We start from the raw sequence: 20,650 nt of genomic DNA, 5'->3' as shown, positions 1-20,650 counted from the left end.
CTACTATTTGAATCTCCTCTGAAGAGTGGCATCATGGGCTACTCAAAACAACTCTCAAATGATCTGAAAACAAAGATTGTTCAACATAGTTGTTCAGCGGAAGGATACAAAAAGCTGTCTCAGAGATTTAACCTGTCAGTTTCCACTGTGAGGAACATAGTAAGGAAATGGAAGACCACAGGGACAGTTCTTGTTAAGCCCAGAAGTGGCAGGCCAAGAAAAATATCAGAAAGGCAGAGAAGAAGAATGGTGACAACAGTCAAGGACAATCCACAGACCACTTCCAAAGAGCTGCAGCATCATCTTGCTGCAGATGGTGTCACTGTGCATCGGTCAACTATACAGCGCACTTTGCACAAATAGAAGCTGTATGGGAGAGTGATGAGAAAGAAGCCGTTTCTGCACGTACGCCACAAATAGAGTTGCCTGAGGTATGAAAAAGCACATTTGGACAAGGCAGCTTCATTTTGGAAACAAAAATTGAGTTGTTTGGTTATAAAAAAAGGCGTTATGCATGGCGTCCAAAAAGAAACAGCATTCCAAGAAAAACACATGCTACCCACTGTAAAATTTGGTGGAGGTTCCATCATGTTTTGGGGCTGTGTGGCCAATGCCGGCATCGGGAATCTTGTTAAAGTTGAGGGTCGCATGGATTCCACTCAGTATCAGCAGATTCTTGAGAATAATGTTCAAGAATCAGTGACGAAGTTGAAGTTACGCCGGGGATGGATATTTCAGCAAGACAATGATCCAAAACACCGCTCCAAATCCTCAGGCATTCATGCAGAGGAACAATTACAATGTTCTGGAATGGCCATCCCAGTCCCCAGACCTGAATATCATTGAACATCTGTGGGATGATTTGAAGCGGGCTGTCCATGCTCGGCGACCATCTAACTTAACTGAACTTGAATTGTTTGTCCAAAATACCTTCATCCAGGATCCAGGAACTGATTAAAAGCTACAGGAAGCGACTAGAGGCTGTTATCTTTGCAAAAGGAGGATCTACTAAATATTAATGTCACTTTTCTGTTGAGGTGCCCATACTTTTGCACCGGTCAAATTTTGGTTTAATGCATATTGCGCATTTTCTGTTAGTACAATAAACCTCATTTCAATCCTGAAATATTACTGTTTCCATCAGTTATTAGATATATCAAACTGAAATGGCTGTTGCAAATACCAAAATATTTAGAACTAAAAATGATTAAGATTAATAGGGGTGCCCAAACTTTTTCATAGGACTGTATATATATATATATATATATATATATATATATATATATATATATATAGTAACAGGATTAGCTCAGGGATCATTGTCTCCTCAGATAGGCGAGCACTTTTGGCACAAAATGAAAGTCCAGTCCAGTCCAGTATGGTGCAACTGGCCGCAACCAGTTTTTTTTAGTAGTGGTGCAGGAAAACAAATACAATACAAAATAAAATCCTAGCCGTCCTGAGAGCTGGGCCTTCTGTACAGCTCCCTAAACACAGGATACAGCAATATACTGTAACTCACGGACAAATTTCCAGGAGCAGAGAGAGCCATATACCTGAAAAGCTCTCTGCCCTTTTATACACAGTTCAGGATAACAAGGATTTGACCCCACATATCCCAAAACCTGGAGTGGCTGAATGGAGTAGAGACACCAATACTCCCTACTCCAGCAGCCAGACCTTTTACCAGGGTGTTGGTAAGACCCACCAGCAAGGAGCACAGCTTTTCCCAGCCGCATCTATGTGTATGACAGGAACCTGTGAGAAATGTATACTCCATCTACCACTCTTCCCCTGGTCTTGTCACGATATATATATATATATATATATATATATATATAATCTTTATTATATGTAGTTCCAAGCCGGATTTTTTGCTATTGCCCTACAAAAACAAATATTCATTCTTGAACACGACTGCATCATTTTTTGAGTATGTATACATTGGTATATCATTAGGTATGATAATGTAAAATAGTATAGACCATTACCATTGCATGGGTTCTACTTTCTACTGTCATGCTTCTCTCACTCAGCATACATACAAGCGTACTGCTATATTAGCTGTAGCGTTAGGCATATGCCACCTTGTTCCCCTGCATGCTAACATATGTGCTCCTTTTAAATTATCCATCTCTCTTATACTGTGCCTTATTTGCCCTGTAGCACTGGCTGACATTTCATAGAGAGTGAGCCAGCATAGGGGCGTAAAATATATAATTATAGGAAGCGCCTGCTTGTGATTTTCCCATTTCATACTCTTCATGAGGCAGACAGGGGTGTTTGATCTGGAATTATAAGTTTCATTCTTCACTGACCTGTGATTAAAAAAATTTGCGGTTTTAGTAAATAAACAGGCTTCTGCATAATTCAAGCCTTGCAGTCGCTGTTGAATGTCTGTTCCTTCGGAGCCGTGCGTAGCTAGGGCCAACTAGGCTTTTTTGCTTTTAAATAAATGAAAGAACAAAATGATAGAGAGTATGTAAGTCTGGAGAAGCAGCAGCGCAGTCTTTCCAAGCCACGTCAAGAAATAGGCAATGTCTAATTTATATTGACAGCTTCATGTTGAATTAAAGTTCGGATGAAAGCAGCACTTAATATTTGCATAATATGAGCCATCCTAATGTACTTTAACATTTTTCAAATTGACTTTATTGCTGATCTGTTCGTAACACTCATGAGGATAAAACGTATTGCAATGACTAAAGCACAAAGAGGTTTCACTAATGCAACTGATATGTATGCAGAAGTTTGGCTCGCACCGCTTGTCTCATTGGCTTTGATGCCAGTTCACATCACAAAGGTTCCCGTCAGCACTGAAATATTCATAAAAAGGTACACATATACTGTGACCTTACAATGCAGGTAGCTGCTGAGTGCAAATGTAAAATCGGAATATGAACACTTCTCAAACAGAATTGCCACTGAGGTCACTAGAAACATGGTGCGCCTGCTATATCACGTGGACATTTGAATTCCAGAACAGAGATTCAGACAGGAATATATTCAACCTTTTTTTTTAAATTTACATCTGTATATGCAGCTGAGTAAAGAATTTCTTAAAGTTTTTATTCCAAAGTCTGAGTACTAGCTCACGGATGAAAAAACAGGGGCAGACATGCTATACGTGCAGCCTGTGCAGACGCTTTGAGGCCCAGCATGTACAGTCATTGAGCGCATTGCTACTTGGAAGCAGTACTTGCTGTCTATTAGACTGTATGTTACTGGTGATTTGTCAAAAGACATAAGGGGTGCCAGAGTCGAACTGGTCCATAGGGGAACAGACATGACCACTCATCATCTCAACTATCCTATGTGTCTATATACAGTAATAAGCTGAATAGATTGTCAGGTGGCTGAGATAACATCTACTGTAGCTTGTAGGCAGGTCAAGCAATATCCCGTCTCCCAAGGTCATACTTTCTCAACGTCGCCATCATCTTGCTCCTGCCTGAGGTCTGCAACTGTGTAGGCAAGTATCCCTAGCTCACAATGATAAGGGGTGCTAAGAGAAAATCCAGTGAACAGGCTACCAACAGGGCCTTCAGGATTAGGCAACAGACTACCACTAACAAAATGTGAAACATTTTAGGTAGGGCTGAGACGAAAAAAGGGAAGTGGTGCCGCCACATAATATATGCCTGCCCTCCAAGTAGGAGCATTACACCAAACATACTGGAAAAGTGATATTAATATATATAGAGAGAGAAGGCAGTGGGTAAAATCAGGTGCTGCCTGGTATGCTGTAGATCCAGTAGGTGACGCTACATCCTGTGACTGTTAATGGCTACATCTGCTATAATCACGTCAAACTAGACTTATCGAAGAGGCATGGTTCGCTTCTATTTCAACAATACAACACCCAAAAATGCCACTTTCTCTATTCACTTTTTGGTCATGTGATAAGATCACATGATGCACTCATCAAAGGCCCTACATTAAGAAGAGAAAGAAGTATTTACCGGGATTAGGCCATAAGCAAGAGGGGACTACGCGTACACTGAGTTATGGGTTTATGGGCATAATTAGAATCATAAGTGTTATGGGTGTCCAAAAGTTTAACCAAGTGCCAAAATGTTTTTTACTTACGTAAGGAAAAAAGTAAGTAACTTGAAATAGAACGATGTGGTATATGAATTCTCCTGTGTGCTAAAAATCTGATGAGACTACAATATATCCTTCGATTGTCTACACATAGTTATACTTTTGCTTGCATTACTGCATTTCAGTTTACTATCAAGTAGTATAGTTGATGGGGCCTATACCTATCTTTGCTATGGGGCCCCACATATTCCAGCTACACCTCTGCTAGGGATTTCCACCTGATAGCCTAAGTCCTGGGATATACTGTATTAATACAATCTACTACTCCATAGCCAGACATTGGATGTAGTGAATATGGCATACATCGCCACGCGCTATTTTACACCTCTAACATCACATACTATATAATTCTAAGCCAATGTAGTGCATACTATTGGCACTTTTGTTTTCGGTATCTGGATTAGTAAATATTAAGCGTGTAAGTGCCTAGTGAAGAAATAGTTGTCTTTGTTCTGAGACTGAGTAATTAATAAGTAAGACAGGACGTCTTCATTGACTAATTATTGTATCTACCCTTAATGTTCTATGTTTCCAGACAGAATGCTGTGCCATCAGGGGGCCATTCCTAAACCGTTATAAATACATTTTTATGATTTTAATGGATTATTTTTTTGTTAATGTCATCAATCTATGGGGGATGGAAAGATCTGAGCAGTAGCTTCAGAACCAACTGAATATAAAACTCAACAACTGAGAAGGTATCTTATCATATGGCATACGGTGCATAATTTATTCCTAAAATGTATAATAAATTATCCTCATTAGAGATGAATGAGTACTGTTCGGATCAGCCGATCCGAACAGCACGCACGCATTGAAATGAATGGACGTAGCCGGCACGCGGGGGGTTAAGCGGCCGGCCGGCGTCAAAGCGGAAGTACCAGGTGCTTCCATTCATTTCAATGCATGCGTGCTGTTCGGATCGGCTGATCCGAACAGTACTCGCTCATCTCTAATCCTCATATTTTGGTATCTGATATGTCATGGATACATGTTACAAACACATTATAACTTTCTTACATAATTCCTAAAATGACCATTTCTATAAGGGCACTGTTATTACGCTTTCATCTGACTATGATGTGGTGACAAGAACCTTACATCAAGTAGCAGGTTACTTGCTGGCAATATCTCTAAAGCTCCTCAGGTATCAACAGCATAGTGCTAACTACAAATAGTCAGCATCCAGTACGTAAATCCAGAACATAAGTTTTTGTTAAGTTTATATAACATCCAATGACATATTGAGTAAATGTACAGCCAACCAGTGATTTTCAGGACACACTATCCCTATACAACTATGTAATCACTGTCTTTTATATGTATTACTAGCCTCTGCCCACGACTTCATCTGCGTGTTGTTGGCATAGATGATTCGCTTATATTCAGCAAATTGCTGCTGTCGATGGTTTGCCTGCTCCGGCGTTTCGGCAGTTCTGAAGCTGTCCTGCTGCTGAACTTGTTGCCGTGCCTGTGATTGTTCCAGCATCTGAGCAGCTGGCTGGGACACCATATAATGAGCGTGTTGTTGATGTTGATCATCCGCCTGCTACGGCGTTTCAGCAGCTGTCAAGCTGGTCTGCCGCTGAACTTGTTCCTCACACTGTGCCTGTGATTGTTCCTGCATCTCAGTAACTTGCTGGGACACCATATAATGAGTGTGTTGTTAGCGTTGATGATCCGCCTACTCCGGCGTTTGGTTCCAAATTTCTAATTTGGAAGCAGTATTTGAATATTGCTTCCAAATTAAGAGAAATAAAACCTCTGCATTCCGGTGCATTGGCAATTATTCACTTTTGCATGGTAGAATTTAAATTATTTGCATGGGTAAAGAAACACGTTATTGGCAATGGAGAGTGGCCAAGAAGTGCTATTGAGCAATGTTACCCACTGGTTCTGCAATACAATGGGAAATATTTAAAATTTTCTTTAAAATCATAGCCATGAATTTTAATATATTGTAAGATAACTTATAACTAAATGAAATGTAAAGGGAGTCTATCTTATCTATTGAGTTAGAAAATAGAAAATTGAGTTAGAAAGTAATCACAGTACCATGTAGGTCTGTCAGCACAGTCTACAATGTTGTATTTCTTATTCAGTACCACTGCTCTATTCTTGTAAATATCACCCCTTTATTCCTATGTAAATGAACAGAAAAGGCCTTTGCTTTCAGGGCATTGCTTTTTATCAATGGGCTTCACGATCTGCTGCTACTAACTATTGCTCAGCTCCGCCCACTAACTGTATTGTGTATTGTGCGTGTCTGATGATGACCACTTGGAAGTATGTCATCAACAGACATACACAGCACAGTTAGTACTGTGTACTGAGGCAATGGAGAACAATGTCAGTCAACTAGTGGGGGCAAAGCTGAGCAACAGTTAGCAGTAGCAGATAGTGAAGCCCATTGATGGAAAGCAATGCCCCTGATTTTCACAAGAATGTAGACGCAACCCAGAATAAGAAATGCATCATTGTAAACTGTGCTGACAGCCCTACAATATACTGTGATTAGTATATACAGGATCTCAATTTTGTGCTGATAGACTCCCTTTAATGTGTGGCATATATTCTGTGACAAAAAGTGCACTGAAGTAGTGGGCACCATTGACATTGTGATTAGCATACTGAAGGAAGACTAGATGGACCATATGGTATTTTCTGTGTTTTTATTGATTAATGAAAAATGCTATTACTTTTATTACCTTCAGGACCAGGAGCCTATGACTCTGTGAAGAAGCCAGCCAGACAAACTCCATCATCTGTTCCTAGAGAAGAGCGTTTCAAAGACCCAAAGGAGATCTCTCCAGGGCCTGGATCATATGAGGTATGAGCCCTTTTATTCTGAAAATATATGTATGTATGTAAAAAAAAGTGCCTTACATTGCGAACTGAACTAGCTAGTGCAGATTTTGTAATGCCACTGAGGCCTGTACATGCCTTTCCCCTTTCATACTGTATTTTATGCATTATATGGGACACAATCTCCTGGCTACAGACAGAAATATGAATATGAATCCCTATAGATATTGGGCATTACTATATGGCATCCCTCACAGCCATCCATTTAATGAACGATATCTGCTGTAGGTTTTTCTGCCGTAGTAAATGTACACTGCAGTGCAATGTGAAAAGACAGTTATTATGGATGGTATTACTGCTAGATTTCCTATACTTTTGAGTCTTACAGTTCTTTTTGTTCAAATTATGTGAACCCATCTGTCTGACAAGGTGACAGGACCCTATACTAAACAAGCTTATTACACTGGGGAGTCAGGACCCAGCTATTCTGCTCCAATTTAAAAAATTGTTAGAATTATAAGGCATGATACTAATGTGAACAGAGCTTTATCTCGTCATTGGCGATAATCCATGTGTATTGCAACTTTCAGGTAGTTTTTCTTTTCATGTTTGGTCTACTACTTTTTGTTAACAATTATCCACAGCAATTTCCAAACGGGCATATACATTGCTAAGCTTAAACTGAAGTGAATAAATGCGATGCAAAATGTGGATGAGATAATTGTCGTATTTAATGAGATGGGAGTAAAGAAACTAGCGGTGTGAAATTCTGCTGTACCTTTTCATGTTATTGTTAGTCATTCAAAGAATGTTTGAGATTTCTTTTACTTGTCTCTCTAAATGTTTACTGGAAGTTTCTTTAGAAGTTCACCCTGGGGTATGTAATGAGCTCTTTAACAAGCCTTCAGAATCGATAAAGAAAAAATATTAACCTTTGTACGGAATCTGCAATGATTATAAATGTCAGTCCCACCTCATAAAAATGCACAAGCAGGTTGGGGATAATTATGCTAATGTAGGCGTTAGAGAATTCCGGAATCCGTTCACTTTCTATCTCATCTATACTGTGAACAAGTCTTAACTGACTGCAACGCTCTCTAAACTGGACAGTGTCCTGTATACAGTATATCAGTGGCACGCAGCTGTTTTCCATGTGAAAGACTGTACAGTATACTACATTTTTCCATTGTGTTACATAATTGTTTATGTAGTATAGTATGATAAAGAATTGCCCCCAATATGTACATTCTATTAGTGTGAACAGACTATCACATAACTCTACAAACAAGACTGGCTTGAACAAATGAATTATAGGGTTGAGCGATCGGGATCGGGAAAGATGGGATCCCGATCGGCAGTCGAGCAAATTTCATGATCGCGATCGGCTGGAAAATTATCAAGTATCAGACTTTTAAAAATGATCCAGAAATCTCAAGATCGCCTCAACCCTATTCATGTATATATCATTAATAGGGTTGAGCAATCGGGATCGGGAAAGATCGGATTTCAATCGGCGATCGAGCAAATTTCACGATCGCGATTGGGATCGGCTGGAAAATGATCAAAAATCGGATTTTAAAAACGATCCTGAAATCTCAAGATCAGCTCAACCCTAATGGTTTATTGTGGGCCCTACTTGAATGATATGGGCATTAACACTAACCTCTGTTGGGTGTTAGACCTTCAGATGACAACTGCTAACAGGAGGAATGAGAATACCTATTTTTGTTTCCCTGCTTTTTTTTTTTCTTCTGCTCTTCTGAATAACATAAAATGTATGCCTGCCTGAGCTACTATAGCATTGTAACAAGGGGAGGGGAATGAAGCATAATTGTCAGGGGGCACCAACAAACCACTTTTATGTATTAGGACAAAGAGTAAGGACAGTGAAAGGGACCTTTGTGCTGGTTGACAAAGTAAATTACTGGTTCATTGGAGAAAAATAGATAATTATTAATATAATGTTGGGTAGTTTATGTTATTAGTAATAGTACAGCGGATGCTGGGTCTTTAAAGATGATGGTTGCTCTGAAGCAGAGTGGCCGCCATAGCCACCATGTTTCCCCTGCATTGCAAGATGGAGACCAGAGCTAATGCCCGCGATCAGTGTTTCATTGCTGTTTTTAAGGCCTCTCCAAAGTTAAATTCTGCTTTTCTTTTTCCATTGAGGACAGCTTTCATACGGCAAGATTGCGAGAGCCGTCCAGTTCCTATGGTAGCCTTGAGCTTAATGAAGGAACCCAGGCCTCTAATAGGAATCTAGCTATTGAGGCTATGTAGCAAAAGTCCCATAGACGGCAATACAGTTGTATCGTAGTCTATGGGACATGCAATCAAAATATTGCACGTTTAAGCTACCTATGATGGGGGGGCTAATAAAATAGTTAAAAATTTAATATTATAAACTAAAAAACAAAAAATGTAAATAATCCCTCTTTCCCGAGAAATAAAAATAAATGAAGAAAAACCAAACATAAACCAATTATACACCCCCATGTCAGAAAATGACTGCGAAAGGAAAGGGTTAAGTGTTCAATCATGTGTTGCCAGTGCTTATTATAAACAATAATTTATTTTTTTTGGCAACATTATGAAAACCCTTTTACGCTGAATCCCTGTGCGGGATAAACGCGGGTTTGGCCATAGTGGAAACGCCGCTGCAAAAGCCACAGCATTTTACAGGCCCTGCAAAATGCATAGGATTCTAGTGAATGTTTTTGGAGTTTTTGGAAATCACAGCATGTCACACCGGTGGTTTCCCCATAGGTATAATTGAAGGAGAAAATATGTAGAGGAAAACTCAATGCATTTCCGCTGCAGATTTTCCCGCAGCACCTTTTCTCTGTGTCTGACTACATGGGGCTTAAAAGAGGCAGACCACTAAAACAGTGGTTACACATGGAGCCCGGCAGCCCCATTGAAAATAATAGGGTCCATTGGGAGTCTTTCATTTTGAAACTGAAAGCAGAGGACAAAAAAATCCTCCATTCAGGACTTTTTTCTCTCCTGATATTTGGTGGTCTGAGTGTGAACCCAGGCTAAGTGTTTAAAACCTTATAAAATGACATTTCAGCAGAAAAAAAGCTTAGTGAGCAGCACCATAGCAAAGGTCATTACTTGTTGGGACCAGTTTGGGAGCAAAAATCACCTGCCAGGTTCGCTTTAAGCTTGTAGTAAGTACTGCAGCTATGAGCTTTTATGTATAACTGGAGGTACACGTTACATGTATTCAAGAAATAAAGAGGCCTTTCACAGTAAGACAAACTTCTGTGACACTGGGTAAGACTAGGTAATCCAAGCTGGGAAAGGACCCCCCCCCCCAAGAAAAAAAAAAAAAAAAAAAAAAAAAAAAGGATGGCAGGCAACACTGGCCCAGTGAAGGAGTTTTTATTGAGGTCAAACTAACACAACACATTTCAAGACACAGCCCTTTCTCAAGTGTATATGTTATGATGCTGTGCCCACTAGACCACACCTTTATACTGAATAAACAGGCGGTAACCACGCATTCGCTATGTAGCAAACTGTAACTAGATACAAGGAGGTGTGCATGTCCACCATTATGTGCCGTAGAGATGTAAACGGAGGGGGTAAAACTACACAAGCGCGGCATAAAGCAACATTAGGCAATGAAGGTATACACAGGGAAAGTCAGCTATCTATCTGTATATATATCTTGGCCTTGCATGAGCTAGAATAGATGAAACTAGGTGTTGGGGAGGAACAGACATCTCAAAGGTGTTATAATTGTCTTGTACTATAGGCCATATTGCATAAAAACAGCCACAGAGCAGACCCCAAAATAAATATAAATACAAACCTCAGACCTCCAAACAAAGTACAGACCCTATGTCCCAAAATGCAAGGCATGAGTAGAAACTGACATATATACAGATGTATACATCACCCATAGGTATCCAAAGTTAACCGCATGATGTGTAACTGACCGTGATATTCCATACAGCAGATAACAAGGTTTTCCAATATATAACAGTCCTTTGGCCTCCATCAGGTGAATGGGATCTTATGATTAGACTTTTGTGCATACAGTAAATGGGCACTGTGGCAATGGCGTGGGGTACAGATTTATGTGACCACTGCTGGCAGTCATAGTATTAACTCATGCTTGTCAACATTTTGGATGTGGTGTCTGAGAAAGTAATGAACTAAGGGCAATTTTTGGGCAAAGCCCTTTAAGCACTAAATGTTCTGGACATGCCCCTTTTTGGACATGAACAGCACACAAAGTGCCCAGGTCACATATAATGTGACTGCTACCCTGTAACCTGGGAGATTTCTCTGCTCTTCCAGGAGTCTGGCTGGTCACCCCTTTTTTGGGAGATTCCTGGAGCATCTGAGGAGAGTTGGGAAGTATAAATGAACATTAGTGGTCATATGTATTTTGTGTATATTGTAATTACATACCTCCTAACCATCCTGGATTCGGCGGGACAATTCCAATTTGTGAGTCCTGTCCCTCTGTCCCAGTCAGCGGGAGTATGCAATGTATGGATTGTAAAACGCTGCATTTTTTGCAACGGTGTTGAAGCCACAGCCAATCTAAATGTGTGTCATGATATGTATCACGATATATTAAGGCAATTACATGTTATGCTGTGATATAGTTCTATATTGGCGCGGTCCCTGTTACATATCTATAATGTGATCATGTACATGAAGGTTTATGGTTCAGAGCTCTACTGCATTGTAGACACCACATGACATCGCAGAACACATGACATCACCAACATTCCATGATGTCACAATTGGTATAGAATGTGTACAGTTCTCAACCTGAGCCATCTTGTGTCACTTGAGCTTGACAGCTTGAAGAGGACAGACATGCAGGTAAGTAGCTCTTCACATTGTGTAGTTGTTGGGGGAGGGGGTGGAGTTCAGGATTGTATCATAAACATTGCCAAAATCTCAGCCTGAACCCCTGTACAATCTGATTTTTGCTTGAGATTGTCAGAAAAGACAATTACTAAGGTGAGCATACACCTATGCATTGTACTCATTTGCACCTTTACTCATAAATGTATTATGCTATATAGCGATTGGTGCTGTTTAGTTTGTTTGTTTTCTGCTTTGGCTCTATACAGGGTAATACTAGCATTATATAAATATATATTTGTGTTTGCTAGATGTTTACTGAATGTACAAAAATTACAGAACATAGACAAAAATGTTGTATTTGTACTGCCATGTGCCATGTTTACAAATATTCAGGACGAATAGAGCCAACATTTACTATTAACCGGATGAAGCTGATGAGTGTAGATACTTGGTCAGCATTTACTATACGACTCTTCCTATGAAAATGTTATTTTTTCTCCTTTTTCCTCCTAAATATAATTCTGGAGCTACAGAAGCTGTTTGCATTTAAATTGATAAATGTCATGTCTAGAAAAATAACATTTTCCAAGACTGGCAACATTCAATGTCAGTATGCAAAGAGCTGCATGTTTTTATCAACTATCATTTCAGACTGAAAGAACACATCTCGGTCTTAATGGATTCAGTCACCTATATAAGATATCTGATGCATGTTACTGTATGTTTGAGAGACAAACGTGCTCCTGTAATGTAATTGAACAGAGAACTTGATCTTTTATCTTTTTTTTTTCTAGACAATAGTTCATATTAAAATAACAAATATTAACAGTCATATGTTGAATTAATCCAATTCCAAAAATATGTAAATATTTCTCACAATCTTTCCAAAAATTCTGTGTTATTCCTTACAATAATAACAACTCATATTTGTCAAGAGGTTGGAAATATTGATTGGAGATTTCACCAATGTGCATTCAAAATAGTGTCACTGGCAGAGATACAACAACTATACTAAATTTAGAGGATAAGATACAGGGGTCAGTAAGTTACATCAGAGGCTGATGATGTCCCAGGTCCCTTGCTGCTGCTATGTTACAAATTTTGAGATCGGAATAATAAATTATTAATTATAGATCATCCGACCACTTGGACATCCATAAGTCACACAAGAACAAAGGGACCACTTAACTTTGAGGAGCACCATGGCCTCCTTGGTTTCACCACACACACTGCTATGTTTGCACAGAATGTGTGCTTGTTACAGTTTAGAGGCAACTTATTAAGACCTGTGTTCTGTACATCAGTCAGTCTTAATTTATTTCTCCACTGGCAATAACTGTGTCTGAATTATTAAGAGGTTTCTGTCTCTTAATAACTTTGGTACACTCCCATGAACTAGTACAGAAATCTATGACAATCAGAAACTGACATAGGCTTCCTATTTAAGGTCAGGGTCCCACGTGGCAAAAAACGCTGCAATCCCATCCACACATTGCAGAAAAATAACTTACGTGCAGTGGAAATGCTGAGTTATCCAAAACTGTTGTGATTTTGGAAATCGCAGCATGTCAATTAAACTTATGGAAACGCTGATTGTTTCCCTATAGGTATAATGGAAGCACAAAGTCTCTTTCTGTGAAAAGCACTGTGAAAACCATGATGTGTTTCCAACACAGTTTTAACCCCAGCGTTTATCGCTGTGGCCTGCTGCGCCTAACTCATGTTATTTTTCTGGTGTGAATTATAGTAAACTAGCCTCTACCCGCAACTTCGTTTGCATGTTGTTGGCGTCGATGATCCTCCTGTATTCAGCAAATTGCTGTTGTTGATGGTTTGCCTGCTCTGGCATTTCAGCAGCTCTTAAGCTGTCCTGTTGCTGAACTTGTTCTTCATGCAGTCCTGTGATTGTTCCAGCATCTCAGCAGCTTGCTGGGAAGTCATATAATGAGCGTGTTGTTGGAGTTGATAATCCGTCTGCTCCGGCGTTTCGGCAGCTGTCAAGCTGGCCTGCCACTAAACTCGTTCCTTGCGCTGTGCCCGTGATTGTTCCAGCATCTCAGCAGCTCGCTGGGATGCCATATAATAAGCGTAGGCGTTGATGATCCAGCGTGATTGAGGAACAAACATCCAAACACACAAACTTTCACATTTATAACATTAGTGTAACATCTATGCCTGTTTGGGTCTCTGCACCACCCTATACCCGCATGTGGCAGTGCAGGAGGTGGGTGCAGTTTGGTTCATGGCTTAAAGTTTTTGGTCACACTGTGTGAACACAGCTCAACTGCTGTGATTGTATTTGCACCACACCTGTCTTCTGCCCTTGTTTGCCTCTGTTCATGAAGTGGTTAATTCGTGTGATTGACAGCCTGTCTTCCTGTCAACTCCAGGGGCGGGTTCTTCCTCCCTATTTAGTCTTGACTCTCATTCACACCAGTGCTTGCTATTCCCTTGTGCATACTTGCTCCTTATTTTCTCTATTTTGTTTGCATTCTTATCCTTGACCTTTGGCTTTCCTCACTGACTATTCTTTGGACTCCGATATGGCAATGCATTGCTCGACTGTTACTGACCCTTGGCAAGCTGACCTCTGTTTGTTGTTGTCCGTCTTGTCTCCATTTTGTGTTTCACATATCCAGGAAGGGACTGTCTTCGTGGTTGCCGCCTATTAACTAGGACAGGGTCTGGCAATAGGAAGGGTCAGTTGGGGGCTTCAGCTTAGGGCTCTCTGTCTCTTGTGTCCCGTCCCAGGGTTCAAACAGTTACTGGGGAATTGCTGTCCTAGCAATTCCTTAACAATTAGTAGGATTTCTTAGGATGAATGGCAGCACGGGGGCTCAGTGGTTAACACTGAAGCCTTGTATCGTTGGAGTCCTGGGTTCAAAATTCTGCCAAGGACAACATCTGCAAGGAGTTTGTATGTTCTCCCTGTGTTTGCGTTGTTTTCCTCCCACACTCCAAAGACATACTGATAGGGGAAAAAGAAATTGGTTAGGCTGTGGCATCCCTACTATGGCACACCATTGGTTTCCCTCTTCACCTATCTTAGTAAAAAAGAGGATGCTTCACAAATATTCCCATCTATGCCAGTTTTCTGGCATAAAGGAATGGTAAATATCCGCTAATGTATTGATGAAATTGGCGCTGTGCTTAATTAAAAGCCAAGTTATTAAGATGAATATTACTTTTATTCTTATGTTCAGTGGATGCGCAAGCTGTCAGAATTGATTTGTATCTCATATTGGCAGCACATTCTAATAATATGCCATCATTAATTATTAGTATAAAATTCCTTTAAGATGTGCATGACCTGTTTTAACCCTTAATATACTTTCCTCTGATAGGAACATGAACCGAAGGTTAGCGCGCATATTTAATTCATTATTTACCAGGTTTGTGTAAATAATTAGCATTGTGGTAAATTCCTTTGATTCTATATGTAAATGCTTGTATGTGTAGGTTGTCAGCAGCAAGTCCTCTCTTGTAGGATGAAAAACAGTATGTGCCAGAATAATTATAATAATGCTATTTTAGACTATAGAAGTAGTGGTGATGGCTCATTGTAGATGGAACTAAACAAGCATTGATGGACGTGCTGTAATGTGGATTTGTGATGGTTACTGGGAACACTGTGCAGGGTAAAGATTAGAGATGAGCGAACACTAAAATGTTCGAGGTTCGAAATTCGATTCGAACAGCCGCTCAATGTTCGTGTGTTCGAATGGGTTTCGAACCCCATTATAGTCTATGGGGAACAGATACTCGTTAAGGGGGAAACCCAAATCCGTGTCTGGAGGGTCACCAAGTCCACTATGACACCCCAGGAAATGATGCCAACACCTCTGGAATGACACTGGGACAGCAGGGGAAGCATGTCTGGGGGCATCTAACACACCAAAGACCCTCTATTACCCCAACATCACAGCCTAACAACTACACACTTTACACACTCAATACCACCTCTCTGACAGTAGGAAAACACCTTGAAACATGTGTATTTGGCACTTTCAGTGAGGAGAGCTTGTCACCAGCAGTGAATTTGGCCCTTGTAGTAAGTTGAGGTTGGCACCAACATTTGTTTTGAAAATCAGGGTGGATTGAGCCTCTAACCAGCAGAGTTTGGGCAAATTCATGGTGGAGGGAGCCTCTAAAAAACCCAGTTTGGACCAATTCATGGTGGAGGGAGCCTCTAACCAGCCCAGTTTGGGCAAATTCATGGTGGAGGGAGCCTCTAAACACCCCAGTTTGGGCAAATTCATGGTGGAGGGAGCCTCTAAAAACCCCAGTTTGGACCAATTCATGGTGGAGGGAGCCTCTAACCAGCCCAGTGTGGGCATATTCATGGTGGAGGGAGCCTCTAAAAAACCCAGTTTGGACCAATTCATGGTGGAGGGAGCCTCTAACCAGCCCAGTTTGGGCAAATTCAAGGTGGAGGGAGCCTCTAAAAAACCCAGTTTGGACCAATTCATGGTGGAGGGAGCCTCTAACCAGCCCAGTTTGGGCAAATTCATGGTGGAGGGAGCCTCTAAAAAACCCAGTTTGGACCAATTCATGGTGGAGGGAGCCTCTAACCAGCCCAGTTTGGGCAAATTCATGGTGGAGGGAGCCTCTAAACAGCCCAGTTTGGGCAAATTCATGGTGGAGGGAGCCTCTAAACAGCCCAGTTTGGGCAAATTCATGGTGGAGGGAGCCTCTAACCAGCCCAGTTTGGACCAATTAATGGTGGAGGGAGCCTCTAACCAGCCCAGTTTGGGCAAATTCATGGTGGAGGGAGCCTCTAAACAGCCCAGTTTGGACCAATTCATGGTGGAGGGAGCCTCTAAAAAACCCAGTTTGGACCAATTCATGGTGGAGGGAGCCTCTAAGCAGCCCAGTTTGGGCAAATTCATGGTGGAGGGAGCCTCTAACCAGCCCAGTTTGGACCAATTCATGGTGGAGGGAGCCTCTAACCAGCCCAGTTTGGGCAAATTCATGGTGGAGGGAGCCTCTAAACAGCCCAGTTTGGACCAATTCATGGTGGAGGGAGCCTCTAAAAAACCCAGTTTGGACCAATTCATGGTGGAGGGAGCCTCTAAACAGCCCAGTTTGGGCAAATTCATGGTGGAGGGAGCCTCTAACCAGCCCAGTTTGGACCAATTAATGGTGGAGGGAGCCTCTAAACAGCCAAGTTTTGGGAAATTCATGGTGGAGGGAGCCTCTAACCAGCCCAGTTTGGACCAATTCATGGTGGAGGGAGCCTCTAAACAGCCCAGTTTGGGCAAATTCATGGTGGAGGGAGCCTCTAAAAAACCCAGTTTGGACCAATTCATGGTGGAGGGAGCCTCTAACCAGCCCAGTTTGGACCAATTAATGGTGGAGGGAGCCTCTAAACAGCCAAGTTTGGACCAATTCATGGTGGAGGGAGCCTCTAAAAACCCCAGTTTGGACCAATTCATGGTGGAGGGAGCCTCTAACCAGCCCAGTTTGGGCAAATTCATGGTGGAGGGAGCCTCTAACCAGCCCAGTTTGGACCAATTAATGGTGGAGGGAGCCTCTAAACAGCCAAGTTTGGACCAATTCATGGTGGAGGGAGCCTCTAAAAACCCCAGTTTGGACCAATTCATGGTGGAGGGAGCCTCTAACCAGCCCAGTTTGGGCAAATTCATGGTGGAGGGAGCCTCTAAACAGCCCAGTTTGGGCACATTCATGGTGGAGGGAGCCTCTAACCAGCCCAGTTTGGACCAATTAATGGTGGAGGGAGCCGCTAAACAGCCCAGTTTGGACCAATTCATGGTGGAGGGAGCCTCTAAAAACCCCAGTTTGGACCAATTCATGGTGGAGGGAGCCTCTAAAAAACCCAGTTTGGACCAATTCATGGTGGAGGGAGCCTCTAACCAGCCCAGTTTGGACCAATTAATGGTGGAGGGAGCCTCTAAACAGCCAAGTTTGGACCAATTCATGGTGGAGGCAGCCTCTAAAAACCCCAGTTTGGACCAATTCATGGTGGAGGGAGCCTCTAACCAGCCCAGTTTGGGCAAATTCATGGTGGAGGGAGCCTCTAAACAGCCCAGTTTGGGCAAATTCATGGTGGAGGGAGCCTCTAACCAGCCCAGTTTGGACCAATTAATGGTGGAGGGAGCCGCTAAACAGCCCAGTTTGGACCAATTCATGGTGGAGGGAGCCTCTAAAAACCCCAGTTTGGACCAATTCATGGTGGAGGGAGCCTCTAAAAAACCCAGTTTTGACCAATTCATGGTGGAGGGAGCCTCTAACCAGCCCAGTTTGGACCAATTAATGGTGGAGGGAGCCTCTAACCAGCCCAGTTTGGACCAATTAATGGTGGAGGGAGCCTCTAAACAGCCAAGTTTGGACCAATTCATGGTGGAGGGAGCCTCTAACCAGCAGAGTTGGTGGAAATCAGGGTGGAGGGAGCCTCTAACCAGCAGAGTTGGGGGAAATCAGGGTGGAGGGGGCCTAGTATTAGCAGAATTGTGCAACGCTTATGGTGGATGAGTATGAGGATGCGGAGGAATTGGAGAGGTTGAGTACAGACATGGAGTTTCATGTTGGGGTGCTTTACACAGGTGGGCACAAAAATGACGGCTCTACCCAGTGGTGGTTCATTTTTATCAAAGTGAGCCGGTCGGCACTCTCAGCTGACAGACGGGTGCGCTTGTCAGTGATGATGCCACCGGCTGCACTGAACACCCTCTCAGATAGGACGCTGGCGGCAGGACAGGACAGCACCTCCAAGGCATATAGGGCAAGTTCAAGCCACAGGTCCAACTTCGACACCCAATACGTGTAGGGCGCAGAGGGGTCGGAGAGGACAGGGCTGTGGTCGGAAAGGTATTCCCGCAACATGCGCCTATACTTCTCACGCCTGGTGACACTAGGACCCTCCGTGGCGGCACTTTGGCGAGGGGGTGCCATCAAGGTGTCCCAGACCTTAGACAGTGTGCCCCTCGTTTGTGTGGACCGGTGAGAACTTGGTTGCCTACTGGAGGAACTGCCCTCCCTGCCGCCAACGTCACATGCTGGAAACATCTCCATCATATTCTGCACCAATTGCCTGTGGCAAGCATTGATGCGATTGGCCCTCCCCTCTACCGGAATAAAAGACGAGATGTTGTTTTTATACCGGGGGTCAAGGATAGCAAAGATCCAGTACTGGTTGTCCTCCATGATTTTGACAATACGCTTGTCGGTTGTAAAGCACCCCAACATGAACTCAGCCATGTCTGCCACAGTGTTAGTTGGCATGACTCCTCTGGCCCCACCGGAAAGTTCAATCTCCATTTCCTCCTCATCCTCCATGTCTACCCATCCGCGCTGCAACAATGGGACGATTCGAAGTTGCCCGGAAGCCTCCTGTATCACCATCACATCATCGGACAACTCTTCTTCCTCCTCCTCCTCCTCCTCCTCCTCCATTAAACGCAGTGAAGCGGACAGATGTGTGGACCTACTCTCCAGCTGTGACGGATCGGATGCTATCCCTAACTCCTCTGTGTGATCTGAGTTATCCCTGATGTCAATCAGGGATTCTCTCAGAACACACAAGAGCGGGATTGTAAGGCTCACCATCGCATCCTCAGAGCTCACCCTCCTTGTGGACTCCTCAAAGACCCGTAGGATGTCACAAAGGTCTCTCATCCATGGCCACTCATGGATGTGAAACTGAGGCAGCTGACTTTGTGGCACCCTAGGGTTTTGTAGCTGGTATTCCATCAAAGGTCTCTGCTGCTCAACCACTCTATTCAACATCTGAAACGTTGAGTTCCAGCGTGTGGGGACGTCGCACAAAAGCCGGTGTTGTGGCACATGCAGGCGTTGCTGGAGAGATTTTAAGCTAGCAGCGGCTACTGTCGACTTGCGAAAGTGGGCGCACATGCGCCGCACTTTCACCAGTAGCTCTGGAACATTGGGGTAGCTCTTTAGGAAACGTTGCACCACTAGGTTGAAGACGTGGGCCAGGCATGGAACATGTTGGAGTCCGGCAAGCTCCAGAGCTGCTACCAGGTTCCGGCCGTTATCACAAACGACCATGCCTGGGCCCAGGTGCAGCGGCTCAAACCATATTGCCGTCTCATCGAGGAGGGCATCCCTCACCTCGGAGGCAGTGTGCTGTCTGTCCCCCAAGCTGATCAGCTTCAGCACAGCCTGCTGACGTCTACCAACGCCAGTGCTGCAACGTTTCCAACTCGTAGCTGGGGTCAATCTAACAGCGGAGGAGGAGGCGTTGGCGGAGGAGGAGGCGGTAGAGGAGGAGGAGGAGGGGGGTGTTCTTCTCGTGTCCCTGCCAGGAATGTTAGGCGGGGAGACGAGGTACACCGGGCCAGTTTGGGAAGCAGTCCCAGCCTCAACTACATTCACCCAGTGTGCCGTCAGTGAAATGTAGCGTCCCTGTCCGCATGCACTTGTCCACGCGTCGGTGGTCAAGTGGACCTTTGTGCAAAGCGCGGAACTAAGGGCCCGCCTGATGTTGAGTGACACGTGCTGGTGCAAGGCGGGGACGGCACACCGGGAGAAGTAGTGACGGCTAGGGACGGCATAGCGAGGTGCCGCAGTTGCCATCAGGTCCAGGAAGGCGGGAGTTTCAACAAGCCGGAACGCCAACATCTCCTGGGCCAGCAGTTTAGCGATGTTGGCGTTCAAGGCTTGCGCGTGTGGGTGGTTAGCAGTGTATTTCTGCCGCCGTTCCAATGTCTGAGAGATGGTAGGTTGTTGTAAAGAAACGCCTGATGGTGCCTTTGATGGTGCAGGAGAAGGAGATAAGACAGGACCAGGGGAGGATGAGGTAGAAGTCAACAAAGTGGCGGAGGCAGATGAAGTGGTGTCCTGGCTCGTCCTCTGGAGTGCATCGCCAGCACAGTCAGCAGTGGCAGTGGCAGAGGCAGAGGCAGTGGCAGAGGCAGTGGCAGTG

At 43.3% G+C, this 20,650-nt stretch overlaps 1 protein-coding gene across 1 annotated transcript in view; it reads left to right on the top strand.

The window, feature by feature from the left end:
* The window catches only part of STPG2 (sperm tail PG-rich repeat containing 2), a 571,273-nt gene that overhangs the window by 295,708 nt on the left and 254,915 nt on the right, over positions 1-20,650 (top strand). Inside the window, exon 12 of the mRNA XM_075285753.1 lies at positions 6,819-6,934. Within this exon, the coding sequence (XP_075141854.1) occupies positions 6,819-6,934 (116 nt within the window). The remainder of the gene's footprint in view (positions 1-6,818; positions 6,935-20,650) is intronic.

This window comes from Leptodactylus fuscus, chromosome 1 (assembly GCF_031893055.1).
Source record: "Leptodactylus fuscus isolate aLepFus1 chromosome 1, aLepFus1.hap2, whole genome shotgun sequence".
In the NCBI taxonomy this organism is placed as follows: Eukaryota; Metazoa; Chordata; class Amphibia; order Anura; family Leptodactylidae; genus Leptodactylus; species Leptodactylus fuscus.
Note: the sequence above shows the minus strand (reverse complement) of the source record. Positions and strands in the feature narration are given on the sequence as shown.